The 25284-nt window shown below is 38.6% G+C and overlaps 1 protein-coding gene across 16 annotated transcripts in view; it reads right to left on the bottom strand.

Moving 5' to 3' along the window:
- Nucleotides 1-15613: 15613 nt before the first annotated feature.
- TRMT9B (tRNA methyltransferase 9B (putative)) overlaps nucleotides 15614-25284 on the bottom strand; it is a 141868-nt gene continuing 132197 nt past the window's right edge. For 15 of the 16 annotated variants that reach the window (XM_074904869.1, XM_074904871.1, XM_074904872.1 and 12 more), the window contains 3 exons: nucleotides 24495-24649; nucleotides 21276-21449; nucleotides 15614-18400 (listed from right to left, as the gene is read on the bottom strand). In XM_074904869.1, coding sequence (XP_074760970.1) covers nucleotides 17373-18400; nucleotides 21276-21449; nucleotides 24495-24648 — 1356 coding nt within the window. In that variant the 5' untranslated portion in view covers nucleotide 24649 and the 3' untranslated portion in view covers nucleotides 15614-17372. Of the gene's footprint in view, nucleotides 18401-21275; nucleotides 21450-24494; nucleotides 24650-25146; nucleotides 25188-25284 lie in introns of those variants that run through there. The other variant, XM_074904879.1, reaches the window with a different exon arrangement.

Here is a 25284-nt window from a genome sequence, read left to right as displayed (position 1 = left end):
TTGGAGGTAAAGGGCCTGTCATCACCCTCTCAGAGAGCTCAAGTTCTGAACTTTCCCCTAAATGCGTGAGTTTATGCAAGAGGAGCAATTGTCCAGTTTCCCTGGCTGGGACCAGAGGAAAACTTGACCAGAACTTGATCAGAAATTACAAATAAGCCTCACTAGTTATTTTCAGTTATGAAGATTAAGTTACTAAACAAGGCACCTACAAGTTCAGGATCATCAAAAGGTATTTGTTTTCTAGGATATTTTGACTATTTTTCTTGGTGAGCAAGAAACCTTTAGCTTCTGATGTGCCCCATACCATGGCTCAGCTGCTCCTGGTGAACTGAGACCCACTCTGGCAATGAACAGGCCAAGCATGCTCTTCTGTCAGCCTGAAAAAGCAGCCGTTGCAACATGAGTCTAAATCTGGTGTCTGCAGGGAAGACAGCTGCCTCACAGTGTGTTACTGCTGGTGTCACATACTGCACCCAGTCACTTTTACCCAGTCACTCGGAGGGAGACAGAACTACAACAGCACAGCCTCTCTCCGGACCTGCTTTCTACCGATACCATCTGTCCAAGTGTTTGAGAATCACACATGAACACTTACCTGCTGAGGAGTCAGCCACTGTTCAACATGGTATTTCTGGGCCTAATAAAAATTAATTTGGCTTTCAGTCATTTTTTTGGCTGTCCTGTTTCCCATCCTATAGCTATGATGAGGGGGAAAAGAACCTACTTTCTGTCTCAATAAACATGAATAAGCCTCGGCCTACTGCTCCGTGGATGGAGATCTCTCCTGTGGCATCTTTTTCCAAATTGACTCATCCTGTGCTTTTGATGGTCACCTATAAGTTTCCTCAAGGTAATGCAGTGACCTCAGAACAGTGACAGTACTGATCCCCCATCAGACTTTTTCAACAACTAAATTTAACATTCTCCTGTGCATCTTCTAATAGTGCAGTATTTTAGGATTCAATTCTGTTGCCTTTAAAATGAGGGGAAAAACATGGGAGAGGACACTCAGTGCCAGCAGCTCTCCTCTGGGGAAATACTCCGCAAGAGCCAACCTTACATTAAGTTTAAACTTGTTTCCTGCCAGAGCCTCACTCACAGCAATATTTCCAACTTTCTTTAATCAGACTGATATCTACACACTCCAGTTCCACATTTTTCCCCACTGCCCTGCTCTCTTCTGATGTAGGAGACATACCTGCAAGCTGGGCAGGTGCCTGGCTCCAGCTGAAAGCAGATCTATCACTATCAGGTCCTTCCTGCTTTGCAATGGTACAGGTGGTGGGGGTGGCAATCATGGACAGCTTCAAATTCTAAAAAGATTTATTACTTAAAACCAGCCACATACAATGACAAAGGAACATAGCTATTAGTTCATCTTCTGCTTTCCCTGCAGACACTTTTCCTCAGGAGGCCAACCATCCTCTGGCTGTTAGATCTGGGGCAGCTGGGAAGCTGGCCGAGGCATACAGAATAGCAATGGAGGAAGCTGTTCATTAAAAGATATCTCAGACTCTCCCTTGGTCATTTTTACTCATTACTGCTCTACAGAGAATAAGAAATATGCCCTCTGTGAGAATCAAATGCAACACCTATAAATTAATCCCAGTCCAGATAAACCCGCTGAGCTAGCTCAGAGGGTATTTATAGCTGAGACACAACTTCCTCAGGGAATTACAGTCTCCAAATCAGTGCAGTTGTTCCAAAAAAAATCTGAGAAAAGCTGCTACTTTCTCCTTCTCCTCAAGTATAGTGAGTTCCTTTCACCACAGAATTGCAAGTATGAAATTCACTCTCAAATACAACAAGCTGGCTGAAATAACTTCTTGTTCGTGTGGCGCAATGCTCTGTCCAGAAACCCTGACCATCACTAACTACACAGTCATATTCACATGATAAAAATACGGTGGCATTACTGACTGTTTTACTGGCATGCCTTCCCAATTGTCAGGGCTTTACATAAATATAGAACTTTGTCTATAGATTTGTTTCAGAGCCTTTTTATATCTGATTATAGCCCCAGGCAGATCATAGTCTGTATGGGCACAGTAATTAAGGATTGGTAATTCTGTTCAGTAGCCAATATTCCCTACAGTGAGAGGCATGTGATGGGTTTTCAGCTGTTCAGCATTTCAGAGGCTCACTAGGAGTCAGCTATTGGAAAGCTGCACTGTACAAGGACAGAGCACCAGCCTCAAAAGAAAACAGTCAGCAAGCATTTCCATTTCAGCCTCTCAGCAGGAGAAAGCAGTTGCCCTGAAGACCTCTATAGGTAACATTTTTACTTACATAGCTCCACAGATGCACATGGAAAACCATAGCTCCCATGTGTTATAACAGGGGCAGGCACTGGGAGCCAGCACTGCCCTCATGTCTCCATCTCGAGCAAGTATGAAGCCACACTGTTTCTTGGGAACGAGCTGGATACACACAGAAAAACAAAGGAGGGTTCTTAAATTTCTGAAGTACATGTCATAGAAATAGCAAATAAATAAAACATCAAAAATAAAAACATTTTTCTGGAATGATTTCACAGAGGTGAGAATTTCAACAGCAAAATAAAACTTGACTGCATCAGATCCAAAGTCTTATTCCCATACTTCACAGCCAAGGTTTCTGTCAACTGAGAAGAAAATACAGCTGAGCTAGAAATCATGAATGTTTGCAAATAGCAGGAAGAGAGCACAGCATAATAGCAGCACCAGTTCCAGCACTGAAGACATTGGTCTTGAGTAGAATTGCAATTTTAACACAGTCGGCTAATTTTGTTGGGTTTTGGTTCCTGAAGCTTTGTAATAGGCCAAGTCACACATGGCAAGGCTGGTGTGAAGTCCCCCATGGTCACTCCTGGCTCATCCTGAGAATATCAGCTCCTTCCTCCAGCCCTGCACTGTCACAAACCAATCCCCTATATAAATAACCTCTAAGAAACTTTTGGTAGAAACATTTATATGAGCTTGATTTGAAACACATCAGACTCAAGGAAGAAAAGTGTAACACTTGAAGAAGTATGCAAGTTCTAAACAACTTAGCTAAATAAATGGGGGGTAGAGGGAAAGGTACCACTGAACTAGTGCCTCTAGTTCATATGGAGGAGCCTTCCCTAAGACACATGTGACATTCTGGTCCCAAACTTTGCACATTTACCATGCCAGGAAAAAACCCCTCCTATCGGCTTGCAGCTGAGCTAATCACAGACTCACAGCCTAGTGGAAGGATGGCAGAAGCCAGCTCCTGGTGACCAAGAAAGCACAGTCTATATTAGATACATTAATTTAAAAACTGTTAGTATAGCTCTGCTATTAACAACAGTACCTGAATACGTTTCTTGGCAATCAGTGAAAAACACCTTCCAAATCAGCATGTTTCAGGGAAGTCTCCCCATGTCTGATCTAATGGGAAAACTTACTGTTCACTACAGTACCACGGGCAATGTGAGACAATTTTAACATTCTTTATCAAGTCCCTGACGTTACACTATGAGGGTCCTGCTGTTGGGGCTTGAAAGCACATTGTGAAGATATGAGCTGATGTTGTTATCACCTTCCAAGCAATGAAGCTGAGCTGAATGAAGATGGGTGAAGAGAGTTGCTGAAGAATGAAGACATTGAACTCCTGTCTCCTAGCTCCTCCTTCAAAGCCTTCCTGCTGCTTCGAGGAGGTGGCCTAGATACCTCTTGGTCTCCCTCACTCCCCTGCCAGCCCCACCGCTGACAGGCCAGAACATGAAGTGGTGTTTGTTTTTCTTTTAATTACCCCTCCTCTGGCACAACTGATTCACTCTATCTTTTGTTATATAAAATGAGATACAGCTCTGGGTAGTTCAGAGGAAAGGAGAGCAAACCAAGAAGCCTGCAGGATTTCTGTAGCTGCTGTTGGGTCTGCCCATTCTGTGTGTCTTGTAAAACTGCACAAACAGACCCACAAAAGATTCTGTTCTTTCTGCATTGTACATAGCCAGGCCCAAAATCAATACTTGAACAACAAAGAGATATGCAATAACAAATATTATAACCTAGATTTTTTAGATTTTTGAGGAGGAATCTATGTTAAAATACATCTTAATTCCTCTACCAGATTATTTTAATAACACTCCCATTGCTGTAGCGGCCACTGGGAAAAACCTAATGGCTAGGTGAATGGGATGGCTGTACAGAGGTGAAAAGAGGCAGCCCAGCACATGAGAGTAGTAACTTAGGAAATACCACACAGATAATATGAAGGGCAGAAGTGAAGAGCATGTGAAAGAAGGAGTTTTCTGCTACCTGGATTCTGCTGGGCTTAAGAGACCTCTGCAGATTACAAAAAAGGTTGTTAGCAGCAGGCAAAACAGCTCACTATCTGAGAGTAGAGCCAGGGATCATGAAGACAAGATTGATGCTGATGCCAGTGTAGAGAATACAGGCTGGGCAATAAAATACCACGTTGGTGGTTTCTTTTGGGTCTCTGATTTGCTAGATGATACAGCCCAGCAGCCACAGACCCTAAGCAAAACAGACCAAACCAACAGGCTCTGTGGGCAGCCTGGGGAGTCAGTCCCTCTCTCCTGCCACCTTTATGGACATTGCTCACCAGTTCCTCCAGTGAGGGCTTCATCTTGACTGAGCACAATTAGTCTTTAACCCTTTCCCTGGTGGACATGGGATATAAACCAGAATGATATCACAAAGCTGCTGTTCTCTTTTAACAGGTACGTTTGATTTTTGCATTGTGGCCCCTTGATCAGCTTTTCTCAGATCACTATTCCCATAGGTACCCTGCCAAGGTACCTTTTTCCCATAGGCACCACTGGCTGGGGTGGCGAAAGACCCTACAGCTCTCAGAGTAATGGTTTTACAGAGCCTCAGGGATTAACAATCCTGATTTACACATGCTAATGTATCTACCTGGGGAACAGTAGGGGACATAGAAGCTGTAGCCCATGTGAGTGTAACCTGTTTAGAGCAGCTGCACATGTGAAACATTACTGTAAATTACATATCTGGGACACAGACTCACACAAGAGATGGGCTCTTTAGTTTTTATGAAGCTCAGCTGAAAGTGCTCTGTTTGCTTGCTTGCTTTCTTCTTGTGCTTTCTGTAGCAACCTCTGTCTCACTCTTACTCTGCACCATCATTTTTCTTTCCTTTCCTGTACACCCTTTGAGAGCTGCCCTACTCACAGCAGCTCTTGTCTGGTCAAGGTTGGTACAAGAAGCAGTCGGTCGTCTTTAATTGCCATTATGGCCAGTGATTTGGGCCCAAGGCTGCCGTTACAGAGAGTCATGTTTGGCTTCCCTTTTCAAATGCATATTGACACACTCATCTCTCTGCATCTATCTTTTTTTCTCATCTCCCTTTGACAATCATTTCCCAGTTCATGTTTCTGCACTCTTCCTCCACTCTCAAGATCTTTCCCAAGGACCTTACCATGCCTTGCACTGTGAAAAGTACTGTCTTCTTTTAGTGCAGTGGCTGTTCAAAGGCTTGACTCTTTGGCACTTCCTTGAAAGGTGCTGGATTCTGCTTTCCATTGCAAGGAGGCATATCTGAGGCACCCGCCCCTTGAAAGGGTCGAATCCTGCTGCTGCTGGCTCAGGACTGGTGTGAAATAACCAAGCAGTGTCTCTGTAGGCAAGGCCAGCCTGCCCCTTCTCTTGCTTCCCGCTTTCCCTGGAATTGCTTCCTCATGGATCAGCTGTTTCAGGTTTGGGGTTTTTTTCTTGACTGATGTTAAATGAAAAATATAAAGCAAACAAGAAAACATAGAGGCACAATTAAAATACAAAGGTCATCCGTTCCGTCTCATTCTTTCAAAATACTTCTGGCTGGTAACCAAAAAATATAACTATTTTTAGAGCAGATCTTCATTTGCATTTTGTTCTCGATTCTCTTCTGCAGATAGAGCCTGTTTAACCCAAGACATAGATTGACTGACACCTAGTGGAAACTCGAAGCTTTTCTTTCTCTTATTCTGCTGAGTGAAACATTTTAGGCAATATTTAAATCGACTTTGTACTCATCACCATTATTGCAGAAAACAATAATATTAAGAGATCGTCTGCATTTTATCTCTATTTTATTAGTGTATACTTAGTATAATCACAGACAGGACAATCAACAACAATTAATTTTAAATATATAAAGGTTCTTTAGTTAATGAAGGAGTCTGGTATTAGACCACAGTACATCCCTTCCTCACATGGAGCAGATCAGTATCACATGGCTCTGGGAGCCCCTAAAGTGATAATAAATACACATAAATTTGTTCTCAAAACTAAAATTCTTCTGGAGTTGTTTCGACTAAACCAGAATTATTGATACCTTTATTAATGACATATGTGTAAATATTTAAGAACTGAAAAGTAACTTTTTTCCTAAATTTTTATTTCTAAAGGCCTTAGAGAAGTTCATTATATAGTATCATTTAGTCTGACTAATGATAAGAATGCAAAGATGATGTTGCTTTGTCATTAGGATTTGTAGATTCTTTAGACTTTTGTATCGGTGGTCGCCTAATGTTCAGCATCTGTGAAGGGATTTTGCAATGCAAGACAAATGCCAAACATAGCTTAGCTGACTGCAGAGTTCCCACAGACTGATGTAGGTACCATCACCCATATGTGCTTGTGACTAGTAGATGTGATTGGTGCAATGCTGTGCTTTACAAGCCTTGCTGAGAAATCACTTTACAAGGTCCAGCTGGAGAAGAATTAAACAGAGCAGATTCTCTTGCAGACAGAATCTCTTAAATAAAATTCCCTGGTAGTAAGAGGCTTTGGTATTTATTTCCTTAGGACCGCATGTCCATTCTCCCAGTACCTCTCTCTGTACGTTACAAATTAAGTTATCTAAACTGTCAGATCCTGACCCAGAAAAAAACATATTTATCTGACTTGCTCCTCTGTCTCAAATGAGTGGCATGTGGGTGTTTAGAGATAAATTTATACGTATTTTTTAATGAGAACTAGATCATATAGTAAACAGCTGAGAATAAAACTTGATGCTACCAGCAGTGCCATTCACACCCAAATCCCAAAGATATGAATGCTAAGTTTGATAATAATTACACAACTTGATCTGAAGTCACCTTAATATGTAGCTAGGTCCTGAGAAGCTATTTATAAGCCAAGCCTGTTTAAGGCACTCTTACCCAAAAGCTAATTTTCCTACATAAAATCCCAGACTAATGACCCCATAAAAGCTTCTGCACTCCAACCACACAGTGATCAGATATTACTTCTAATTTGCCTATCAAAATAATTAAATAATCACATTGCATTATAGAATCAGTTAGTCTTCATGTTCTCATCCCAATTTGTCAAATACAATTCTAATATGTTCAAAGAGTTTTACTGAGTCAAATATTAAAAATTTAATAGTTATTTAAATGAGCATTAAACTCTTCTGACTATTTATATTCCTACAAAGAAAAGCAAGGACTTTAGATCATAGCTGTAGATCCTGTGTTTGTATTCTGTCTTTCATAACACTTAGCTTCTTTCAGTTGGTCTGTAGCTGGATATGGGAAAGTCATCTTATTCTCTGGAGTTTTCGGGTTTTTTTTCAGTTTGGCTTATTTACCATCTCTCATTTTCCTCTGTCCCTACTTTTGGTCTCTGGGAACAGCAGAAACCACAAAATGTTTTTGATTATCCAGTTAATCCCCTCAGGCAGTGTAGTGACTTTAGTCTAGACTTCAATGAAACTACATTTATTTGTTGAGCTTTTAGTTCTCAGTTTAAAAAAAAAAGTTCAGAAACTTCCCGTGGTCCCTTGACTAGACTCTTGGCCAGCTTATATGAGAAAAACATTGTTTTATATTTCATGTTCATATTTTTTGTTCCTTTCCCCTGATATTTTTTTAAACTACCTTATTCTTAACTGTGGCATTCTCCAGTACTGTTAGGAATATTCCCAATTATTGCTTTTCCATCCTCTCTCTCTCTCCCATTTCTGAATCCTTCCAACTGATCCGTTCACACTTTTGCACTTGTTCTGAGGGGAAGCTGGCACACAAATGCAGGAGACCACTAATACATTGTTAGCAATGACCTTGGCCTGGGCAGGAAAATGTCACTTCATATTATTCTCTGCATGCACGCAACCAATCCAGGAATGGCCAGCTTTGGTACAAATGGAAGGATCAAACCAGCTGAAATGTAGCCCCAGATCATGTGCTGGTATTTCTTCGATTATGTTACCTTTCAGTATAATCCCCTTGTATTTAAGAAAGAACACGAATCTTTAGATATTAGAGGCTGCAGCAATGATTTTCACACTGTCAACTCAATGTAACCAATGTGGCCTTCAGTGAACTGACATGTTGTAGAAGCTCACCCTACCAAATACCCTTCGACAGGGATGCAGTTCAGAAACAGACCATGCTGATGGTTGAACATCATCGTCATTCATAGTTAGCTCCTCAGGATGTGAGGAGGGGTCCATGAGTCTCTCACAGCTGCACCGTTCACCAAGAGTGACATCTCTCCAGCAATGTCCAATGGGTCAGGTTTAGAAGTTTGGGAATGTGCAATCATGTCCACCTTGTTTGACCCTCCTTCCATCCCATGGTTTCACATAGGTGTCCTATCGCCTGTTCCATAGAGGGAACAACTCTTCTGACTCAAGCGCACAAAGATATAACTTTCCCCTACTTCAGTTTCATCTGCCAACAATCTGTTTCCATGTCATCACCCCTGAAATCTCTGTATTTGTTATCAAGTAGTTATCACTGCACGTAACTTTTTCTTTATTTCAAACTTCAGTGTAAGAATATTGAAACTGTTTATGTAGCTGCCATATTAAATATCCACTTAAACATGTTCTTTGGTGCTCTGTCTCCAGTGAGTGAGTTCTCATTCATGCTACTTTCCATTACCACAGAGCCATGATCCAGCACAGATTGAAGGGCTCATGTGGGTAACCTGCTCAGAGACACTAATGGATTGTTTAATATTTCATAGATATGTCAATTATTAATTCAGTTCATATTTGAAAGGCTTCTTTGCTCAGCACTAAAATACTTATCAGGTCTTTATGAGAACTGAAAGGCAAAGGTGAATCTGAGGACATGTGGCGTTGCATCCAGATATTTCTCTATACTGGCTCCAAAAGATCTGCATCCCAGTAGCAGGCACGCACTCTCTGTGGCAAAATTCCCACTTAGGAGCTTGACCCAAACAGCAGCAAACTCAGTGGATGTAACTCAAGGAAAATTCAGGTACAGAATCACAGTTTTTGCATAGGTAAGTTTCAAAAGTTTTTTTACTCCAGAATTTGGTTATCTCCAGCTGATCCTTAGGTATTTTTCATGGCAGCTGAGAATGTGGATGCAAGGTTTGGGTGCTTTGAATATCCAGCTCAAGAAGCAGATGAGAACATGTCACAGCCCCAGTCTGCCCTTCATGCCTGGATTTTTATTTTTGTTTCCTCATGAATCTTAGGTAGAGGCTGGAGAGAGAAAGGGAGTTGGGTGTGCCTGTGACACTCTTCAAGGGACTATGGAAACGCTCCTGCACAACTGTGGTCAAACATTTGTTCCACTATTAAACTGACCAGTCTACTATATATTTAAGCATAAAGTAAACCTCCCAGGGATCTTTGTTTCTCATCTGAATCAAAGAAAGGAAGATCCCAGGGTAAACAGGCATTTCTAAGAACAACAAAGACCAGGGAAGTCAGTGGAAGACTTCAGATTCAGTGGAAGAAATCAGATTTTGAGGTAATTACTCCCAGAATCAGGTCAGATTTCTCAGGCTTGAGCAGTTTTCTGTTACTCTCTTAATGTGATTCACCTAACACCCTCCCCTTCTTCTCTACTACCTTCACCCAAACATGCCCTAGCTGGCAGTTCATTTGTACTGATGGCTTAGTCCTTTCTTCCACATTGTCAGATGGTTTGTTTACCTTTCAGAAACTGTACCAAGCACTAATTACCATTGTATTGTAATGTAAGTAATACATGCAGAAGGAAAAAAAAAAAAAAAAAAGGTTTCATCAAAATATATATGCATGTATATTTGTAACTGTTCATTATTTAAAACTAATACTCATGAGTTAGCAACCTTTTTAAATGGTTCAGTGGTCAATGTTGGAAGAGGCAGTCTTCATAAGTGGAGAGGACCAGATCTCAAGAGGCAGTGAGCACTCCTGACTGTTACTGACGTTGATGGGAGCTGCTAGTGCTCAGTACAGGCAATGACCTTCATCAGGCTGTCATTGAATAAAACATTAATTTAAAGCAGCCTGGAAATGCTGTGTGTGACTTGCTCTCTATTAATTTCATCACTGTCTCACCTCTGATGTTCTCTCAGACACACTGGAAAGCAGCTTTGGCTACTGAGCCACAAGACGGTCTGTTTTCCCTCTTTTAAGGAGAAAGGTTTAACTTTGTATTGAATGGCTGTGCTTTCTCTGCACTGGAGCATTTGTTCTGTCCAAGCGGCTAATTCCTCCTTTCACAAGAAACACTTTAATTTACACTCTCCAAATTTAGTTCAGAACTAAATCTGACTGTCCTGTCAGTCCTGTGGTAAGGAAGCAGACCTGTGAAGGGTCAATTTATTCTCAGTAATCCTGACATGTAGCATAGTCTATGCTATAAAGACGCAGAAAAGAATATGTCGCCTTACCAAAAAACCCTACCACAAACGACTCATTTTTATCCTGTGCAAGAGGAACATAAGCTTTCAGTCTGACTGCACACAGAGATTTCTTTGTTAGCACATTGGTTAAACATGATATTTTCAGCTATAGAGTGAACATCTGCTCATTTATGCCCCCCTTCATCTTTGCCTCTATTACTCATGACAGTTTCAAAATGACTGAGTACCATACAAGCAACCTTTCTTCACTCAAGAAAGAGAATTTTAGATGCTGTACAAACAGTAACAACAGTTAATATTCTGCAGAAATCAACCTATATTGTCACAACAGAAGAGGGCAAGCTAATACCACCTCACTGTTCCCACATCCACTGTCCCATCCACATGACCCCTCAGCAAAGTTGAGTGTAGCACCTTATCAACAGGGCTAAAATGGATGAAGAATTTATATCCAAGAATCTTTTCAAGCTAGGAGCACCACTCATAGTATTCATATTTTCTTTCTTCTCGCACCTTTCCATTTCAGTTTGGATATGAACATAATTGCTGAAGCACCTCCTACTAGGGTCCTTTTTTTGTGGTGGTGGTTTTGGGAGGGGTTGGTTGGTTGGTTGGTTTTTCTTCAAAAAAATAGGTAATTTGGATTCTATTTAAGACAACTGTTCTCTGTTGGGCATTGGGAGAAGCAGCAGGTGTAGGTGCTAAATTGCCACAACAGCAACAGAGGCATCTGCTGTCCTCGAGCATGCCAAGCTCTAGGAAGATGTAGGCATAGCTTAAAGGGTTCAAAAGGTACCCAAGTGAAGACAATGATGAATAAATAACAGCTGAGAAAAAAGGAGGAAAAGGAGAATTATGTGTAGATGATACTAATACGTTTTGCACTGTTAAAGTGCCCATAGTCCCCTAAACTGGTCATTGTAATGAGGTTTGTTTTGATGCACTGAGGTATTAAGGGTTGGGGGTTTTTCTACTTTTTTCTTCAGTTGTCAGAGGTAGAATTATGAAAACAGCCTGGAAGTATCACAAGCAAAGATTTACGGGTAAAAATGAGAAATACATACATATTTGTGGTAATCTGAGGTGCCACTGCTACACTTGTTGTTTGGCTGTATGTCTGAATAGAAAGGAGGTGGACTCAAATGAAGTCTTTGGAAGGAAATGCTTGGAAAGAAGAAAACAAATTCAATTAGAAATACAAAGAAATATACATTAAATAAATAGAAATAGTGGAGCCTGTGATTATTAATCAAGCAAAGAGGGACGGTGCAATCACATTTATCTGAATGCAAAATACTAAATATATTTACTACTATAGTAGAAAACCAAGTATCTAGTAATTCATTCAAAGCAGATTTTGAAATTTATGTAAGTATCAAAGATGCGGGTACATGCTTGGTACATTCTTCTATGACATGCACATACGTACTGTATTACGGGGGAGTCTCAGAGCAATCCTTTCGTTACTCTGGATAATATACTTGAGTTACTGTACAAATTATAACAGCAAGCCATTGTGATCCATTAACTGCTGAAAATATGCACCTTATTGTGACTTAATACTTGTTTAATCTGTCCACATACAATCCTTTCTACATAGAAAACTTGTACCAGTGCAACTATATTGCTAGAAGAGGTAACTAGGTAAAACAAATGCAACCTCAGACTGTGGGCACAGTTGAGCAAGGTCAAATCTGTACTTTGCTCTTTTTCCTTAGCTTTTCTCAACACTGTATCAGATTTAATTCATTCCCCCTTCATAAAGACCACTCCATATCCCCCTGAAATTACACTTGTTACCACCCTATTGTCCAGTCTGTGCTCATACTACTTTCCCATAATCCAAATACTATTAGGTTACATATTTTGTACTACTGGACATGTATTAATACTCATCTGGATAGTGCTTAATTACTACTAGGCCCTTAGTCGTTACTATATAATAAACATACCAGTACAATAAGTGATCACTGCAGTCGTACAAACACAATAAACAATTACTGCAACTGTAAAAACACTTTTAACACAGTATAGCTGTAACCTCACCAGACAATTGCATAACTCTAATTACATTCTATTTCCTTTCTGATTTAAATTGGTGCAAAAAGAACATCAACAATACTAAAGAAATACTTCAATGTAATTTTATATCACAAAGCTTAGTCCTGTATGACTATAAATTGATCAGGAGAAGGAAATGTAGGTCTGTAGCAATTAATTCTGCTGACCATCCTGCTTTTCTATCATCAGCAGGACATATAGTACTAACGTGGTTAAAAACCACATTTCATCACCTTTATTTACCTAGTTCAAGTGATCACATTTATGGCTAGGTTGGCTATAGTTTTCTGAAGTAAAGACAGTCTCACTGGCTTCATACCAAATCACTGTACTTACCTTCTCTGCATCACATCCATGCAGTCTAACTTACTGAGCAAACTGCACTGACAGAGTCTTCTCAAATCTAACATTCATTAAGAACTTTCCCAGACACAGAGTTTCCAGTGGCTAACATATCTATTAACTAATCTGAAAGCACAGAAGTCCTGTAGGAAATAATAACAAAGTAGGATATATTTTCTATCTAATACTAGAGAATAGGTTCAATTTATGGACAAAGAATTGATTACAGAGCAGTCCCTCAGTATGGCTTTGACCAGCAGATTGGAAGATAAAATCACAGTAGCTGCCAGAATTCATATACTGTAAGAAAAAGAATGTTGAATTCACAAAAGAGATATACAATAGTATATATTTAACACTGACACACTTCATTTTCCTGGAGTACTAAAGTAGCCACAAATCCTGGAAAAGTGCTGAGCAAGAAAGTGGGTAGACCAATAGATTCAACACAATGTTGATACTAATACAGCCCAACAGTCACATGAATACAGGCTGATGGAGACATGACAAGGCAGAGAGGATACGGGATCAGAGACATTATTTCTATTCAGAATCAATCCATGTGGTTCACTAACAATATTCTGCTGGTGGAACATATACAACTCTTCACTCAGCATTTTAAACTGCGCATGTAAGTAACCTGTATACAAATATATACCAGAAAAAAATCTGCTAGAATATTTACAGCTTTCATTCCTCACTCGTGCTTTTGAAATTCCTACACCATAAACTTGGAAGAAAGTAAATTAGTCACCATTAGTACCAAAAAAAATGATACTTTTGCACTTCTAATATAAACATTTTCATCTATTTAAAAAAAAAAAAAAGGCAAAATATCATTTATCAAAGATTGCAATTGTATTTGTCCTTCAAAAATAAGTCTGTTCAATTGTATCTTTTTTATTGTAATTGTCCATTTGGATTACAGTCTGTAAGAGCAATAAGGTTGCAGCTTTTGTTTAGCCAGTTCAGACTGACAATGCAACGATCCTAGTAAATTAAATTGCAAAAAAGCAGGACGTCTTTTCTCATGTAATCAAGACTTCTCCATGTGCCACTTGAAGCTAGAGAAGCTAGATGAGCAGCTTAGGAGCAATCCTAGCCCACTGCAGTCAAAAGCAGGTTTGTTATCGGCGTAACTGAGGTGAGACTATTGCCACTTGTCAGACAAGAAACAGAAGAACACATTTGCCTTTTACCTTCTAACAGTCAGATCTTGCAGTCTAGACATTGCTGAGAGTTTTAGCATGCAAGGACAAATGGGTTTTAGTTTACTCATTCATTTACTATGGTTTTTTTGATGGTATACACCATCTTCTGCTTCTCTGAGCATATTAACTATGTCTGTAAGCTATTAAAGACTGGGATCACATGGATTCTTCTGGAAATTACATTTTACTTAAGATAGGCCTCATCAAAAGAGAAACCAATCAAGAGAGACATCCACCATGCTTTGAGTAAGGTAATCTGGCTTCTTCCAAGACAGTAAAGCTGTTACAGAGCTAGGCAGCCTTCACAGATGAGGGACCGCATACAGCAATAAAGGCTTGCTGTGCAGACCTCACATTCATGACCTCAGCAGACAGATCCTCAGTCAATAAAAATTATGTTACATGGTGATTATACATTCTCAGCGGAAAACTGAATATTTGAAAAGAAAGCTATTTACCAAACCTTCCCCCAGGAATTTATAACAATACAATTCAAACTTGTATGTGATGCAACATAATGGCATCAGCGCAAAACAAGAGAAAATCCAATACAGAAACAAATAATCGTGAAAAGGATCCCCAGTTAAGAATCTCAAACCAAACAATGCATGGAAAGTCTACAAACACAAAAGCTCTTTAAAGTACCTCAGTGGCTTTGATGTGACAGCTCTTATTCACAAAGCTGACAGAGCAGCAAGTTTTCACTGGACACTCAAACACAGATTCGGCCTCATGCAAGGATAGTAAATCTCTGTTGTGAAGAGAACAGAAGCCTTTCCTTTCTTAGTTTACCCCAAATTTCATCAGCCTGCTTGACTACACACTGAATACTCCACAGACTGCAGAAGTGCAGATAACAAACTATAATGTTCCTTCTTCCAGTTAACTAAACCCAGCTGTCAGGTTAGATTCATAAATTTTTACAAATATTTTCATATATGTCTAATAGAGTTTTTGCATACTGGAAATTAGGGATGAACCTTCAAAACTGGATATGGGTTGATAACCAACTACCCTCTCCCTAACTACAGCTCAGCTTCCAGAGGTGATGAATATCTTATCTGGAAGAAACTTAGTTTTCTTCGAAAATCTTCAAGCTCCTCCAGAAATTCCCAACAAATGAGGCAGGCCTCACTGGTCCAACATGAGCATGTTGCAGATAAACTGTGGAGCTCAGCACGATCCATGCTGTCTCTGCAGTACATCAACATGGGCATTTTTGCACTGTGCTCCTCAAACTGGAGGTTCAGGATGCAGCAGGAGCAGCCCCTCAGCCATGAGAGGTTGGACCCAGCGATGCAGGGAATATTGTCAGTTTTCTGAAGTATGGCTCGGACAAAGTGTCTGAGAACTGCAGACCCAGGCTGTATCAAAAGTAATATTTAGAGTGAAAAAATATTTCAGAAGTCTGAGACGCATGGTTCTTTGACCACGCTTTTATTTTCAAGTGCAAATCGTACAGATCCAAGAAAGATAAAGTACAAGGATCTCAAACTATGAGGAAGACAAAGACGATTGTTCTACAGGCATTGCGCCAGTAAATAAATCTATAATACATTACCATGTGGCAATTACTCCTGGGCAGCTACATCTAAAAATACTGAGCACCATCAGGGCTTTCTACTGAACAACCCAAAATCCATCTACTTACACAGCATAGACTGGAAAAGTTTGGCATTTCACTCCTGTTGCTTTGTATTGAAAGTTATTTGCTCACTAATAGGGCAAACATGTTTATTATGTGGGTCTCAAAAACTGCTGTATCAAAAGGGTTGATCTCTGGGGTGAAACTGTGCAGCTCCATTAAAGGTTATGAAATCATACCAGCTGATAAAGCCTAGAAATGGAGTAACTCCATACAAGGCAATTAGCCTATTGTAGTGCTGCTTCTGTTCGTAACAATTACAGTTTCATTACTCATCTTCAGAAGCCAGGTAAATTTTATCCACAGCACATATAACCACATCATAAGGCTCCCACTGAAAGAGGTGAGATAATATTTCAGTGTGAAGAACTATATAAGGGCAACTGCTACAATCTAGTACAACTGGATAATGATGGGCTACCATGTTCAGCAAAATTTATGTCTTACAGGGAATAGGCAAGTTGTTTAAGCAATCTATTATCATTTAGGTCTCAAAAGATTAATTTAAACTGCAGAAGACAACAATTTGTATTTTATATACAAACTGGACCTATGTGCTCTTCCCATCTACGTTATTTAACGCAACATTGAATATATATTCTCATGCCAGTGAATGAGGAGAGCAAATATGACAGCTGACCAGATATGCACTCGATTTCTATTAATTTTATCTTAGCTCCCAGCATTATCAAAAAGATATATATATCATCTAAAGTGTTTGGTATTTTGTAACCTTTACATAATACTGATACTCTCATGAATCCCTCTGACTTCTACATACACATAACCAACAAAACACTACAAAGGAAATTAAGATAAAGTTTTTGTGAGACCTTACGCATAAAAACCTGCACCTGAGCAACAAATTTAAATTCTTTTTAAAACAAAAGTTCAAAATGCTGTTCAAAATCTGTTCTGTCATTTGCTCCCAAATAAAAACCTCAAATGAGAGAATATGCAGAGCTTGTTTTGTACATAGTTTTTGCCCATTAACAACTCTACTCCAAACTAAGTAGTACTGGGACCATGCTTGCTCCCAGTTCTGCAGCATGCACTCTAGCAGCACACAATGAAGTACGTTTTAAACTGTACCTATGTCTCTATTTATAGGACTTTAAGAACAGGGAGTAATGATGTGACACATTTTCAGCATTAGAAGAATAAACCCTAAACCTTCTACTGAGAGAATATTTCTCACAAAAGATGCCCTGATCCTTGTCTTATAAAAGGGTTTTATTTCTCAATAGAAAAGTATATTTAAAAACACAGTTATTTGCTAATAGCAATATAAAACTCTCCAGTTTTAACTTCATAAAAGTTTAACAAAACATAAATATTGTTTACCACGTACATTCCTATATACAGACCTTGCATTAGATAGTTAAATAGGTTGAGAGATAATAACTTGGAAACAAATGGCATATGACTACATGAGATTCAAACTCCATGGCACACTCCACAATCACAGGAACACAAAGAGCAGCTTAAAATCCTCAGTCACTGAATTCTGCTTTGTTCTCTTTACAGCTATGTTCCTCTTTTCTTGGCAATAATGCACCAGTTTCCATGGTCATAGCAGGAAGAAAGTATCTGAAGCTCAGGCACATTCTCTTCTACCAGAGAGCACAGCTCCCCTTCCCGAAAAACATGATAATAACGCATGAAGGCTTTTGTATCCAGCATGGCATCAGTTTGGTCCCCAACAGACACTGCTGAATCCAAAGCAGAGTCAGTGGAGTCAGTTGTTGAAGTTCTTATCAAAAACTTGCTGGCATTAGACTTACCAGCACCACCTTTATTACAACCGCAGCTGTAGTCCCTGTCGTCCACTGGGCCATTTATAAATGAAGCTTCTTCAGTCTTGCCTTGAGCTACACTTTGGTGTCCTCCATTTAAACTTAAATCCTCCAGTGCATCTGTGGCTGGTGACCACTGTGTTTTTTTGAGAGCCAGGCTTTCCACAAACACATCATCATCATCTAAACTTTGTTCTTTTAACAGTGTCCCATGGTGACCTAAATCCAAACTGCAGTGTCGTGAATGCTGAACGGGTACAGTACTGTTTGTCCATTCTCCTTCATTTTTCAGAGGCTTTATTTTGTCAGTTTGCTTTCTCAGGGCTGATTCATCAAGGGATCTGGAGAAAAACCATGAGCGGAAAGATCTTCCTAAAGCACTGTAAAATCTGTTTTCTCCTTCAGAAATTTTCATGCAGCAGGCTCTGGATAAGCAATGGTCCAAATGTTTTGAATCAGTTTCTGGCTGCAGATTGGTTTGGTAGCTGCAATCAGAGATGAATAGCTGCGCAGGGTGTATGTCTTGGCTTTTCACAGCATGCAAAAACTCACCCTTATCTGCAGATTGATTTGATTCTGAAAAATGCCGTGAGCACAAGGCCTTATTCCAAGGAACAAATACATCTTGTTTCTCAAAGTGACGATTCTTTTGTTCCATAGCCCAAACATAAATCATTATCTGGCCTCCAGGTATCAATACCCTTGCCATTTCCCTTACTGCTTTGATTCTTCTTTGTTTAGTTGAGAAATGATGGATCACTGCAAAAAAAAGAAAAGGCATTATGTATTGAATATTGGTAAGGACATAGCATTTTCATCTTCAACCTGTTCTATGTGTTTAGTCATTTTAGTTGACATATCTCAAACACCACTCACTGCAACTCAGCAAAAGTGCTGAATTTATTGGTACCACAGTGCAAGTTTACCCCAGAATGCTCTCTTTTACATTTATGTTCAAGGGATAAAAATAGAAAATCCTGAAGAAGGAAATTCATCTCATCTCAAAATAGGGATTCAAGAAAAATCAGGAGTATAAGCTGGAAGCTTCTGTTTCCCTAAAAGATCATAGCATGATCATGGCCTTTAGGTGAATTAGCTAATATTAAGTTTGACTTTAGTTTTGGGGACACTTTTCAGACTTAGCTTACTGAAAACAGAAAATCTTTTCACAATGTAACAAATAGGGAAAAATGTAGTATCAGTAAAAAGATATTCTGTATTTTTATAACAGTGCAGTTTCAAAAGAGCTGGTGAGAAAAATTAGATAAATATTTTTCATAGCTTTAGTTTTGTAGAAAGGTATTGCTTTTAGAAATTGATTTGGAGGAGAAAAAAAAAAAAAGAGAAGTATCTCAGTCTACACTGCATGTCTGAGAATGATAATTTTTTTGTTACATTATGTTATGCTACTAAAAAATAAAAAGTCAAATTCAAAATAAAACTATTGATCACTATTTTTGAATTTTCTTTCCAGGATAATTTCTACATTTTCAAATTTCACTGCAATGTGAACTAAAGATACATTTCAAGATTTCCACACTGTTTCTATCTTCCTATTCACCTGAAGAAATCAATTTTAATGCCAGAGAATAGCTAAGGCAGATATTTTCTCTCTAAACTCTCAGAAACATCAGCTTGCATTGAGACTGGTCATGTTGGTCACATTGTTCTATATGTCACCGGTACCAGATTTGATTCAGTCAATGACATGAAGAGGACTGATTCTATAATTTGTTTCAAGTGGACTTGGAGCCAGCCACTTCTACATGCAAAACATTCAATCTACCCATACAACAACATATAATAATAGTATATGTTCTTAGCTAAAGACATCTCCGTACCTGCAGAAAAATTATATTATCTTTATATGTGCTGTTTGACAGTAGCCAATTCTACTTGTAGAAATAGTGTCATTTCAACACTGCAATTATGAAAAGTGTGTCCAACTAGCCCTGTCTTTATTCAAAATTTAATCAAAATTATTAAATTACCAAGGGGGAGAAATGTAGCTTTTTTACCACAAGCCAAGAAAAACATTCTTGGCAGTTGATATTAAGTAGGCCCTCACAAGCAGCTGAGAACACAAGATAGAAACTCTTAGCAAACTCTGTGAAGAGTTTCCCAGTCTATAAGGTCAGTGTTTGTTTCCAGGTCCTCCTGACTCTTGTCAACATTTTCTCAAACTTTGGGGAAAGAAAAAAAAAAGCCATTTCATTTTCTTGAACAAGAAAGGAAGAAAGGAACTGATATTTTCTCTCATACTGGAGTTAGGCCATATATCACCGCAGAACCTCCTGCAAAATAGTATCAAAACTGACAGAGACAGAATAAGCATGTGAGCTTAGTTCATCAGAAAGAAGTGCCAACCATTCAGAAGAATCTGTGCAAGCTCTATTTAAACAATTCATTTCATGGGTTAAATATTCGTCATGGTTAAATTATATAATCACTCTTGTGGTTCTGCAGAAATATATATTCTATAAACAGGATACCAGCAATGCCAAGAAGAGTGTTTGACTATGTACATAAATACTTGCTATTCACTGGAATGGGTTGAAAAACACTTTATTTAGAATTAGATGGACACAGGCATACCATGTCTCTATTCAAGAAGGATTAAAGTCCATTATTGTTAAATGTACAGAAATACCATGTGAACTTTTAATCTTGTCAGGCCTGTAATCAGTATCAACATTAGATAGGTACACTATCCTTCAAAGTCAGCTGATCCAACAGCACTGAAATTATGCTACAGGACCTGAAATGTGAATAGGGCTCACTGGTTAACTAACCAACATGAAATCAAAGTAATATAGATACTGCTTGCATATTAGTCACCTTTCCTTCACCCTGCATATGTGAAAAATGCTTTAAAAGATACATTTCTTTCATCTTTCAAGTAGATTGTTGATTGCCACCAATAATAATTATCACACTTTATATTTTTGCTGATACACTGAAACAGCCTGAAAGAAGCTCAATCAAGAGTAGAGCTAAAAATGTAGACTGTAACTCGGTACTCTTAGCTATTCCTCATCTACTCTTTTCCAGTTTATACTTCTCAAATTATGAGTAATATTTTCAAAAAGGGAGGTAGAGGAGTTAAGATGCTGAGATGCTTCACTCATTTTAGACAATACGCACTTGAATGGCTCTAAGTTCTTATTTCATTACTATTCTTAGGTAAATTTGAATTCATAACACATAATAATTAACATGAGTTTCAAGTTCTGCTATGGAGAAAGCAGGTTTTCATTTCAATGCATTTGCTGTTCAAAACAGATCCTAAGGAGGAACCAAGAGTTTATCTTGACCACCTAATCTGTTTAAACTTTGAGCAGCCATGTTTATATTAGTTTTTACTTGTTTAAAATGCATGCTGGAAGGAAATATTTTCTCCACAGTGTGAATAAGACCACATATAAACAAACAACAGATCCACATACTTCCCTGGCCAACAGTGCAATGGAACTAATTTTTTTGTTCATGTTTACTGCACTCATTTCAGTAATACTTGATGTGATTCTAAGGGAATTGTTTCAAAACATTTAATTGAAAAGAAGACACACGGAAAGAAAAGGATGTCCCCAAACTGTCATTTGCTGTCGGCCAGAATGCATGTATGTTGTCTTACCTCCAATGGAAATGACTGCATTGAAGCATTGGTCCCTAAAGGGAAGGTTAAGGTTGTCACATACCAGAACTTCATCATCTTTCTTCCTTGCAATCTCTACCAACGGCCCACAGTAATCACAGCCAAGATTATAGACCTGACTGTTGACACTGAGATACTTTCCAGTTCCACAACCTAAGGAAAAGAACACTAGATTAGAAATCGTATGTTTCAAACATTTGCTGTCCCTCCTAAAGCAGTGAAAATAATGGGAGGGATTTCCTAGTTCTCAGGTTTCCAGGAAAACAACATGAGGGCTTGCTCCTACTAGCCTAACTGCTCCTGGGTTCTTTTGGACTGTTTGAAATTATATGTTCACACCATTAGGAGTGTAACAGCACCAACATCATCAACAAAAATACTCATTACACAGCCCAGTGTAATAGCAGGTTATGTGTATTTCTTTGGGGAACAGGGGTAAGTGCAGGTGGGAGGAAGAAAGACTGGTCATCTCCAGCCACTATTGCATATCTCAGAGCAAAAAACCCAACCATGCTGCTTCAGACCGAGCCTTTATATATACCAGTATCCTGTTTCCAGTGATAAGCATAAATGGGCACCCAGGAAAGAGTAAGCATTATGAGCCTTTTCCTCAATACTTTTCTAGCTTCCAACTACTTTCTGTTCAGGGGATTGTTTTCCTGAAGACAGTGTGCTTTGTCTTTTTAGTGACCTGCAACAGATCTCTCTTCCAAGTCCTTCCCCAGTCTTTGCTAATCCCCACATAGTACCTCCCCAGTGCATCCCATTTCTCTCCAAGAAATCCTGAACCACAGATGCCACTGACACAAGTCAGAGAGGAAAATTTTTACTTCAGATACGGACTTGAAAATAACTGTGAATCATAAAATTCCTGCCATGTCGTAGGCACGTCCTCTTTCTGTCTTTGTGCCAATGCATTATAACACATGTAAATGTAATGAACTGTTCCAGAATGTCTTCCACCTAAAAGTATGTCTTCTCAAGGACTGTGCTGTACTAAATTGAAATCTTTCATAGTGTTCTTCAATATTGTATGCGTAACAGGCTTTTTTCAAAATTAGATTAGGAAACATTCACTGCAGTTATGGGTCAGTAGTGAAGAATAATTTCTGAAAGTTGACAGCCAAGCAACAGGGTAGCAGCTTGGCAAAAAGAACCATTTCACTATTTGTAATTCAATTTAAAGGCCTGGAGTTATCTTTAGAAACATCACTGTTTCTTGCAGCGCTGCTGCTCTCATCACTGTTAATGTGCACCATTATCTAGAGAGACAGCACAGGAACTGTTGGAGAACAGCACAATACTTCACTGGTAAAAAAGAAGCGTATTTCTAAAGCAAAAAGCAAGCACTATTCTTTGAAGTAACACTTGAGAGAATTGGAAAAGATGAATATTGTTAATGCAGTTCAAGGAATATATGCAATAAAACATAAAGCACTGCATGTTAACGTAACTTTTAAAATTAGTATAAGGTATTTTTTGTTACTGTGCTTGCAGAAGGAACACAGTCAAACGTATTAGTTGCTTAACACATGGCTTTTGGTGGAGTGCTTTTTAATCACAGTGAGTTTTTGGAAGTATAGGGTCTTCTGTGGAATGAAGCTAAATAGTGACAACACTCTCAATACTCAAAAAATCTACACTTGTAGGAGATTCACTCTTGAATGAGTCATCAGAAAGTGGATTCCTTCATGAAGCTGTTAACAATGGCCATGATATTGTAATTTTTCATATTTTCATCAAATATTGATGAATGAACAATAATAAGGCAATTACACAAAACTGTATTTTATTCTGCTACCACTACCATGCTTCATGTTAAGGTAGCAAACAATATTTCTTTAATAAAAGGTGGTATTAAACAGAAAGGGAAATTATCAGTTGAACATCTCATTTTGAAAATTTTGGTGTCACTAGGCAATCCTCCTCCCAAAATACATACCAAAAACAAACACTATAGTCAGATTCCTGTAGATCTTATTAAACCTCATAGAAGGAGGTACCTTCTGTGCCTTCATGGGAATAGTCTCACTGGCAGCTCTAAGTATCTACCTCCTCTCCAGATGTATCGCATGCATTTAAATAATTTCAGATGAAACTGTAACAGGGTGATCTTAAGCTTTCAGCAACCACTGTGATGCCTGCTGATAAAGCCTCAAAGAACTTCAGCTAAGCTTCAAATTACTTGTATTGAGGTGACAAAAAACTTCGGCTGAGAATACCACGTTAAACTGGTTGTTGAATGAGTCTATGCCATAGAATATTTCTGACTTATTAGTGAAAATGATACAGACATATCAAAGAAAACACATATTCAAAATAACAGCAATCAAGTATTTTTGGAGAACTGCTCAACAGCAGCAAGATAATTATACATTATCTTTCGATTATGGCCTACAACATCTTCAAAGAATGGTGTTCTCTGATAGGATAAGATAGATGCATAATTTGTTGTGTACATTTATTACACTTTGCTGCCTAAAAGCATTTTATTAGTCTAAACAGTGAGGAGAATCCAGTGGTGCAAAGGAGCATCTTGTTTGCAATGATGTGCTGTATAGCACTGAATTCATAACACAAACACAAAGCAAGCACTCCAGGATATGGAAACCTGTAAAAAGTCTGGAGGTGCAACAGAAAATCAAGATATAAATTGAACATGTAGGGAAGACCATAGCAGGAAAATGAGTTTCAGTGTCTGTATAAGGGATCATAGGGAGATTCTCAGGTAATAATCTTTTTTTTTTTTTTTTTAAACAGTGATCACATCAGATTTTTCTTATGTTGAATCCTTGATAGGAGTTTTAGAACAAACGAAAAGCATTAAATTGCAGACCAGCAATACTTATAACCAAGAGATCTAAAGAAACTGAAATATGAAATAATTGAGCCATTAACACAATTTTTTAAAAAGAACACCAGGGGAATGACAGACCACTAAGTCCATGAGTAAACTAATAGATTAAGGCTTAGCTCAATCAAAGTAAGGCAAAAATCATATTTATTGGTTACCTGATACACTGTCAAGGAAACAAACCAAGTGGTATATGGGACCTAATATGAGTTTAGAAACAATTTTCAAACAATCTTTAAAACAAATTACTTTAAAAAACAATTGCCTGAAGGACACGTATGATTAACATATAAACTAATAAAGTCTATAGACAATCTTTCACACCACCCCAAGAAATGGCTTACCTATATCAGCAACGAGACTGCCAGGCTTTTGCTCCAGCAGGAAGTTTCGAACACGAGGCCATGCTTTGCTCTGCAGATCATTAAAGTAGGCAGCTGTATTTTCATACACACTATGCACGTGCTGTTTTTCTAGCTGGGTAGCCTCATGTTCCATCCTGAAAACATAATGAAGAAAGATTATGTACAACAAAATACAAACTGTTGTAGTGTAGACTTTACATTTTATAGACATGCATAATTCAGGACCTTGTAAGTTTAAATGCATAAAATCATTACACCCATCTAACAGCCATATTTATAAAATGGTCTTTACTCAAAGGATCTGATTTTATTTCACAAATTTATTTCACAAAAGAAACAGTTTGAATGTGTCATCTTGCCTGAGGAGCATTATATAACTGCATGTGCCTATCCAATAATATGTGCATTCCTAAGTAAGTTCCCCAATGTAGTAAAAGCTTATCTGGTGCAAAACGGAGCCTGTATGCAGCACACTGCAGACTGATTAGGTTCAGGAAGTTAAGAATAGACTTTCTAGTTGCAGCTAAGGTGAGTAGGTAAGCAAACTATTAGTATATGTTATTTGAAATACAGCCTGGACCCTGAAACCAAAGCCCCTAAATCATGCATAAATTATCTGTGGTTTATCTACCCTCTAGAAGTGATGAGTTGGTTGAAATTTTTCAGCAACAAAACCAGGATTCCCCTGCTCCCACTCCACTATCTTCATTTCTTAGCAAAGTATTTCAGCTTAATAATTCACTTGAATAGCGGTATCTTCTTAGACTCC

This window comes from Athene noctua, chromosome 4 (assembly GCF_965140245.1).
Source record: "Athene noctua chromosome 4, bAthNoc1.hap1.1, whole genome shotgun sequence".
In the NCBI taxonomy this organism is placed as follows: Eukaryota; Metazoa; Chordata; class Aves; order Strigiformes; family Strigidae; genus Athene; species Athene noctua.
Note: the sequence above shows the minus strand (reverse complement) of the source record. Positions and strands in the feature narration are given on the sequence as shown.